A 9,216-nucleotide genomic window follows, 5' to 3' on the forward strand; every position below is an offset into this window, starting at 1 on the left:
GTTCAGTGACATAATTTTCTACGTATATACATATATATATTAGAAGAGTACAGTGATCTCTTCTTTAACATTAATTTTCTTTTGGTTACAATGAAATTCAAGGCAGAGTTTTCTGATTTTAAGCTGCAAATCCACATTTAACCTATTTTGTTTATGGGTGGTTGTGAAAGTAAGATGTGTGAAAAGCCCCTGCTTCCATAGCTAGTTCCCAAATACCTACACTAAAGTGAAGAGAGAGTAGACTGTCATAAAATTATTTACATTTGACTTGTAGTTTGGTTTGTATTTTGAATTTCAGTGTCTGTAAAACTTTTCTTAATTTGAAACGTACAGATTCAGTCTCTAAGACATTTATTCCCTGCTCAGATTTGTCACTACAACTAAACCACCAAAGCCATATTTTGCTCAAAATCCAGATAAAGCTATCTACTCAAGTCAGATTTTATTTATCTAAATATAAATCTTTTTAAAAATAGTAAAAATTTTCGATAGCCAACCACTATTTTTAATTCTATGAAACAAATGCCCAGGGTACAATTTCAGACTTTTCTCACAAATTCTCACTTTGTTTTCTTCAACTCTCCTAGATGTTTGGCCTTCAATCTGGTTTAATATCAAAAGGCAAGAAGAGGCCCACCCAGAGAGGGGCATTCCCATAAAGGCCAAGTTGTATCAGAAGGGGGGCCTCACACCTTCTTTGCCCCTCCCCCCAGAGTCCAGAATCTTGAAGGCAGTGGTAACTGTGGTGTCTAGAAGCCCTTGTCATGTGGCCAAGGGTCCTGATAGTGGGAGCCAGTCTGGCCAGTTCTGAGCAATAGAAGCAGAGATGGGCCAAGACAACACAAGGCCCACTGTCCCCTTCTTTCTTTTTAAGTTTTCGTGACATGTCAAATGTATAAAAATAGACAGAATTGTGTAATGAAGCCCATCTACCCATTACATAGCTGGCACTAAGCCAATTTGTAATTTTCATTTTTCTGTATTTTGTCTTTTCTATTGGCTAACCATCTTTATAAGCCCCATTCCCAACCTAAGGAGGCTATTTGAGGCAAAGAATAGCCTCTTTATCTATTTGCCACTAAGAATAGAAACCAAACTCAAATATGCACATGATTAAATTGTTCCCTACCTGCAGGGTATCGCAACTTCTCTAATTAAAGCAATGAATGCAGCAGGATGCTTAAAGCCCAAATTTCCTTTCTTAAGTATAAAGAGATCTGCGCTACTCTATATTGCATTTCATCTAAAAGGTAGGTCTTTTTAATGGTATACTACTCAGAAATAATTTAACATTAATTGCAGTACACGAGGTCTGTCAATTAAGTTCGCGAACTCATCCTAGAGAAAGTGCCACACACCTCATTGCTGATTATCACCACGGTCACCTTCGAAGTGCTCCCCTTGGGAAGCTATGTACCAATGCCAGCACCTAGTCCACTCTTCAAAGCAATTTTGGAACTCTTTCTGAACTAGCCATATTACCCTTGAGGTCCTGAATGTCATCAAAATGTCTTCCTTTCAATATTTCCTTTATCTTCAGGTAAAGAAAGAAGTCATTGGGGGCCAAATTAGGTGAGTAGGGAGGGTGTCCCAATACAGTTATTTGTTTACGGGCTAAAACCTCCCTTACAGACAGTGCCGTGGGAGCTGGTGCATTGTCGTGATGTAAGAGCCATGAATTGTTGGCGAAAAGTTCAGATCGTCTAACTTTTTCATGCAGCCTTTTCAGCACTTCCAAATAGTAATTTTGGTTAACTGTTTGTCCAGTTGGTACACATTTATAATGAATAAACCCTCTGATATCAAAAAGGGTTAGCAACATCGTTGCAACAAGTTTGCGAACTTAATTGTCAGACCTTGGTATGTGATAGATAGGATTGTTGAGCTGGGTTGGTCTTTTGAATGGTTGTGTGTGTGTGTGTGTGTGTGTGTGTGTATGTGTGTATAAGTTTTTTAATAAAAATATCTAAATTTCTAGTTTTTTAGAACATCTAGTTTTTAAAGCAGGGACACTGAATAATATAGTCAGCTCTCAATAATCCATGCCATAAAGGAAGGTGAAAAGCAATTATATCTAAAAATAGAATAATCCCCAAACTTTATTTGGGATTTGGATATCTACTCAGCTCAATCACACACACAGTTCTCTTTCTCTGTAATTTAATGATTCACTAACCTAACAGAAAACATTCACAGTTCTGTGAAATTTTCTACAGCCTTTAATCCCAAAGGTTCTGAATATACAAGAAAAATGTATAAGAAGAAGATGGAGCAGTTTATGGAGAGATGTGAACTCATTACATACCTGGGTGCCAAGATGACCAGAAAATATAAGGAACCTCAGTTTAGAGCTATTGACTTTGATCATAAATTACGGACATTTGTCTCTCTTAAAAATATAGACCCAATTAATGAATAGTTTGCTTGGGTAACTGCAACCAGAATTTCGAGAGTTTTTAAAAAGCAGAGAAGGAAATAGATTGAAACTCTGACCCTCTCTAATGTACTTTTCCCTCTGAGTGATGTACCATGGGCCAGACCTCAAATAGACTCAAGTATCTGCCATCCAGGAAGAAGTGCTCTTCTGTAAGCATGTTTTAAGGTAATTTTAATGTTTCTTGCTCTTGGCCTAAACTTTCATGCTTCAACAAAATGGTTATTCCATTTAGAATTCCATTTAGAATATTTAGGTAATTTATTTTGCTTAAGCTATTTTTCATTTTCCTTTTTAACATTTTCAGTAGAAAAGTCAGTCTCTGTTAAAGAAAATTACTCAGTAAATGTTAGAAAGGTTCAAGAAACAAAATTAACATTGATATAAATAAAATGGAAAATTGGTTACACTTTCAAAATAAGAAGTTGTTTGTAAACTTCATGAACATAAGATACTTTATCATTTTCCCAACAAAATAAATGGCTTTTGAGATAACAAAGTAGCTGCCTCTTTTCTTTTTCTTAAATATTCAAGGAAGTGCTTTATATGTTATTTTATAATTAGAAATTATCTGGAGTTTTTAGAAAGATGAAATTTAGAGCCTTATATGACATTATCAGGAAGTATATGCTAGAAGAAAACTTACTAAATTTTAATGTGAATGAGATTTTAAAAATATGATTATCAATTTTTCAGCAGTAGCAGTATAAGGAATCTAGACTGTGAAGTAGTAATATTGGGTCTTTAAAAAATAAAAATTGAGGGGGTAGCCAGTTAGCCCAGTTGGTTAGAATGCGGTGCTTTTAACAAGAAGGTTGCCAGTTCAATCCCTACATGGGCCACTGTGAGCTGCGCCCTCCACAACTAGATTGAAACAACTACTTGACCTGGAGCTGATGGGTCCTGGAAAAACACACTTAAATAAATAAAAGTTAAAAAAAAAAGGAAATGAAAGTTCTAAAATAAATTTTTAAAAAAGAATATTTAAAACTAAAAAATAAATAAATAAAAATTGTAACCTGTGTAACCTTAGGTAAATCTCAATTTCCCTGAGCCTTTGCTTCTTAATCTCTAAAATGAGTGAGTTAGCTCTTTTTTCAGCTTTATTGAAGTATAATTGACAAATAAAATGATATATACTTACAACGTGAAGATTTTGATGTAGGCATACATTGTGAAATATTTACCACAATCAAGTTAACACATCCATCACCATACATACTTAGTGTGTCTGTGTGTATAGTTAATATGCTTAAGAACCACTCTGTTAGTAAATTTCTAGTTCATAGTTCAGTATTAACTATAGTCTCCGTGCTGTACATTAGATCCTCAGAATTTGTTCATCTTATAACTGAAAGTTTGTGCCATTTGACCAATATCTCTCCATTTCTCCTGCCCCCAGCCCCTAACATTCATCATTCTACTGTCTGCTTCTGTGAATTTGACCTTTTTTCTTTTTTAGATTTCATGTAAACTTTCCCCTACCCTCAAGGTTCTTTAGGTTGGTCTAATAATGCTATCTACATGAGAAAGATTTACAAGAGAAAATAACCAAATTTAATGACATGTCGTATGAGAACCCCTCACATCTGAGAGAGTCAGAAACCCCACATACAAGAGAGGTTCAGGGACAGAAAATTAAAATGATGTATAGATGGCATTTTGAGCTAAGGTAAGGTACCTTGGGGCTTCAAGGGGGAAGAAAGTCATTCACAGGACAGTAAGAGAAACAGATATGCAGTAAGTAGAAGTTTGCCCTGCCCTAATATAGATCATGAAAAGTTATTATGGTGATAACACTTACTATGGACGAGGCGCTTGATTTAAATTCTTCTAGGTAGCTGGGGAGGGTTGGTGGCAAAAGTTTCTCTCGAGCCTGCAGGCTCTTGGATGCCTTTAGCTCAATCCACATACCAGAGGCACATCTTGGGTGACTCATTCTGAACCACTACAAAGTGAAAACAGACAGTATCTGTCTTTCTCTGGCTGGCTACTTCACTTAGCATGATGTTCTTCAGGTTCATCCATATTGTCTTTGATCCTTATCATTTCAACCATGTTAATTAAAAACTAGAAGCCTGTTTTACATATATTTTGTGTGATGTATTTCATAATAAAATCAAGACATATGGGGCCTAGAAACTGGAGCATTACTGAATTTGTGCTATAAAATCCCTATAAAGATGCCCTATTGACATTGAATATTGTCAATTACCCTCCTGTTCCCCTCAAATCCCTTTAAATCATAATGAGCCTTGGACTATAGTTTCTTCCAGCTATAGTTATCAGTCAACCATCACAGCTTACAGGGATGTTTTTAATGACAAAGGACTTCTACCAACTTCTAATTGCCAGCTGATCATGACTCTGTCCTTCCTTCAAATTCCTGCCAGATCCTCCATTGACCCAAACCACCCAGAAGCCAGGTAGGTACTGGGCTCTGCTGAAGAAGTCCTTACAGCCCCTCAGGGCCATAGATGGGGAGAAGGGTGGAGATTGGATTTGGAGGGAAAAGAGAAAAGTCTAGATAGCTCTCTTATCTATCAATATTCACTCTGTAAGTGATCTTTATTCTATTATAATAATTTATAATCTGTACTCTGCTAAATCCAATGCCAATATCTCAAATTCTGTTTTCACTTCTGAACTCCAGACCCTTACCTATAACTGCATACCGTGTATATTTACTTGGTTATCTAGCTGACATCTCAAATTTAATATGTCCACCCCACACTTGTTATCCACCCAATTTCTCTTCTTCCAGTTTTCCCCCAGATCAGTTAATAGTAATATCACACACTCAGTTGATTTGGCTCCAAATCTAGAGATCATTCTTTCCCTCACTCCCCACATCTACTCTCTCCACAAGTCCTGTCAAAGAGAGTTACTTCCAAAATAAACCATAAGTCTGGGCTCTTCTCATGTTTTGCACTGCTCTCACCTAATCTTTATGCCTCTATTCATGTCCCTCTAAGATCTAGTTTTCATCTAGCACCTGGAGTAGTCTTTAAATACGTAAATCAGATTTCATCAGTCCCTTTTAAGCTCTTCGAATGGCTTTCAATTTCAGTTAAAATAAAATCCAAACTTCTTACTCTTAGCATGTATATAATTAATTTTATATGTCAACTTGGAGGGTATTTTGGATGCGATTAAAATGTAAATTGGTGAACTTTGAATAAGCAGATTGTCCTCCATGTGGGTGGGCCTTATATAATCAGTTGAAGACCTGAATAGAACAAAAGACTGACCTCCATGAGCAAGAGGGAATTCTCCAGCAGCATGCCCTCAGACTTCCTCTGTACCAGCAGCTCTTCTGGGGCTTAAGCCTTTTGGCCTACACCTGCAGATTTTGGACTTCCCAGCGTCCATAATCATGTAAGCCAATTTCTATAATAAATCTAAATCTCTTTATATCTCCTATTGGTTCTGTTTCTCTAAAGAACTCTAACACAGTATAAGAGACCTTAAATGATATAGCCCTGTCTAACTTTTCAACATCTCCGATTCTTTTTTATTCCTGCTTTTGGATTGACTAAGGATTTTTTAATTCCATTTTCTCCTTTAAAGGTTTTGAAGTTATGCATTCTATTTATATCCATTGAGTGACCATCTCTACTCTTAACATGCACACTTAGTCTAAAGGTAATCAATATCTCTGTCCTTAAAACACTTAATACCAATCACCAGCTTCCCATCTTAAATGTTATTTTTATTCAATATTTTTTATCTGGTCTACTTGTTTCCTATCCAAATTAGACACTTTCTTTTCATAATCAGTGTTGGCTTAAGTTTTCTTCATGTTTTTATTTTTGTTTGTTTGTTTTGTTTTATCACTGTTCCTTACAGCTCAGACTTTCCTTCTGGGCTTATTTTCCTTTCTATGATAGAGGTTTGTTTGTGTTAATGCTTTGAGTATTTGTCCAAAATTGTGTTGATTTTTCCATTGTTCCTTATGATAATTTTTTGGTATAAAAAATAGAAATAGACGATCTAAATAGGCCTATATCTATAAAGAAATTGAACCAATAAATAATAATTTCACAAAATAGAAAGCACTGGGCCCAGATGGGCTCATCAATGAAATTTACCAAACGTTTAAGGAAGAAATTATACCAGTTCTCTACAATCTCTCTCAGAAGATAGATACAGAGGGACTACTTCTTCATTCTATGAGGCCAGCATTATCCTATATCAAAGCCAGACAAAGACATTACAAAAAAACTACAGACCAATATTTCTCACAAACACAGATGCAAAAGTCCTCAACAAAAAAATTAACAAGTTGAATCCAACAAGTATAAAAAGAATTATACATCACAACCAAGAGAGACTTATCCCAGGTATGCAAGGCTGCTTCAACATTCAAAAATCAATTAATGTAATCCATCACATTAACAAGAAAAATCACATGGTCATATTAATAGATGCAGAAAAAGCATTTGACAAAATCCAACACTCATTTTTGACAAAAATCTCTCAGTGAACTAGGAGTAGAAGAGAACTTCTTCAACTTGATAAAGAACATTTATAGGAACTTACAGCTTACATCATACCTAATGGTAAGAAATAAGAGGATATTCCGCTAAGATCAGATAAGGCAAGGATGTCCCCTCTCACTACTCTTTTCAACATCATACTGGAAGTCCTAGCTAATGCAATAAGGCAAGAAAAGGAAATAAAAGGTATACTGATTGGGAAGGTAGAATAAGACTCTTTGTCTGCAGATAGCATGATTGTCTATGTAGAAAATCCAACATAATCAACAAAAACCCACCTGGAATTAATAAGTGATTATAGAACAGTTGCAGGATACAAGGTTAATATACAAAAGTCAACTGCTTTCATACATGCCAGCAATGAACACATGGAATTTGAAATTAAAAACATAATACCAGTTACATTAGCACCCAAATAAAATAAATACTTAGGTATAAAGCTAATAAAATATGTACAATATCTATGTGAGGAAAAGTACACAAAACTCTGATGAATGAAATTAAAGAACTAATAAAAGGAGAGATTCTACGTTCATGGATAGGAAGACTCAATATTGTCAAGATGTGAGTTCTTCCCAACTTGATCTACATATTCAATGGAATCCTAATCTTAATTCCAGTAAGCTATTTTGCGGATATCAATAAACTGATTCTATAGTTTATTTAGAGACGCAAAAGACGCAAAATAGCCAACACAATATTGAAGGAGAACAAAATCAGAAAACTGATGCTATCTGACTTCAAGACTTACTATAAAGCTACTGTAATTGAATTGGTGAAAGAATAGACAAGTAGGTCAATGGGACAGAAAAGAGACCCCCGAAATATACCTACATAAATATAGTCAACTGATCTTTAACAAAGGAGCAAATGCAATACAATGGAGTAAAGATAGTCTTTTCTACAAATGGTACAGGAACAACTAGACATCCACATGTTAAACAATGAATCTAGACACAGACCTTGCACCCTTCACAATAATTAACTCAAAGTAGATCACAGATCAAAATGTAAAATGCAAAACTATAAAACTCCTGGAAGATAACATGGAGAAAACCTAGATTACTTTGAATATGGCAATGACTTTTTAGATACTACACCAAAGGCATGATTCATGAAAGAAACGATTGATAAGCTGGACTTCATTAAAATGAAAAACTGCCCTGCAAAAGACACTGTCAAGATAAGACAAATCAACAAGACTGGAAGAAAATACTTGCAAAAGACATATCTGATAAAGTATTGTTATTCAAAATATACAAAGAATTATTAAAACTCAGTGAAATAACCCGGTCAAAAATGGTCAAAAGATGTGGACACTTCACTAAAGAAGATATGTAGATGTATAATAAGCATATGAAAAGATGCTCCACATAATATACCATTAGGGAAATGCAAATTAAAACAACAATGAGATACCACTACATATCTATCAGAATGGTGAAAATCCAAACCACCAACAATACTAAATGTTGGTAAGGATGAGGAACAACAGGAACTTTGATTCATTGCTGGTGGAAATGCAAAAATGGCACAGTCACTTTGGAAGATACCATGACGGTTTCTTACAAGACTAAACACACTCTTACCATATGATCCATCAGTAATACTCATTGGTATTTACCCAAATGAGTTGAAAATTTATGTCCACACAAAAATCTGCACAAAGATACTTATAGCAGCTCTATTCATAATTGCCAACACTAGAAAGCAACTAAGATGTCTTTCATTAGGTGAATGGATAAACTGTGGTACATTCAGACAATGGAATATTAATCAACACTATAAAGAAATAAACTATCAAGCCATGAAAAGACATGGAAGAACCTTAAATGCATATTACTAAGTAAAAGAAGCCAACTGAAAAGGCTACATGTTGTATGATTCCAACTATATGACATTCTAGGAAAGACAAAACTATGGAGACAGATCAATGGTTTCCAAGGGTTAGCAGGGACAGAGGGATAAATAGGTAGAGCACAGAGGATTTTTAGGACAGTGGAACTATTCTATATGATATTATAATGGGGGATACGTGTCATTATACATTTGTCCAAACCATAAAATGTGTGACGCCAAGAGTGAACCCTACTGTACACTATAGACTTTGGAGGGTAATGCTGGGTCAATGTAATTCATCAGTTGTATAACAAATGTACCTCTCTGATGCTAAAGGTTGATAGCAGGGGAAGCTGTGCATGTGTGGTGCAGAAGGTATATGGGAACTCTGCAGTTCTACTCAGTTTTGCTGTGAACATAATATTTAAAAGGGAAAAATTGGTG

At 35.3% G+C, this 9,216-nt stretch overlaps 1 protein-coding gene across 3 annotated transcripts in view; it reads left to right on the forward strand.

Annotated features, from left to right (window-relative positions):
* The window catches only part of AK9 (adenylate kinase 9), a 110,101-nt gene extending 107,167 nt beyond the window's left edge, over nt 1–2,934 (forward strand). For all 3 annotated transcript variants that reach the window (XM_074333408.2, XM_074333407.2, XM_074333409.2), the window contains 2 exons: nt 1,136–1,250; nt 2,217–2,934. In XM_074333408.2, coding sequence (XP_074189509.2) covers nt 1,136–1,250; nt 2,217–2,419 — 318 coding nt within the window. In that variant the 3' untranslated portion in view covers nt 2,420–2,934. The remainder of the gene's footprint in view (nt 1–1,135; nt 1,251–2,216) is intronic.
* Nucleotides 2,935–9,216: the final 6,282 nt, after the last annotated feature.

Source organism: Rhinolophus sinicus, chromosome 2 (assembly GCF_057876585.1).
Source record: "Rhinolophus sinicus isolate RSI-liver-muscle chromosome 2, RSI-T2T, whole genome shotgun sequence".
Lineage (NCBI taxonomy): Eukaryota > Metazoa > Chordata > Mammalia > Chiroptera > Rhinolophidae > Rhinolophus > Rhinolophus sinicus.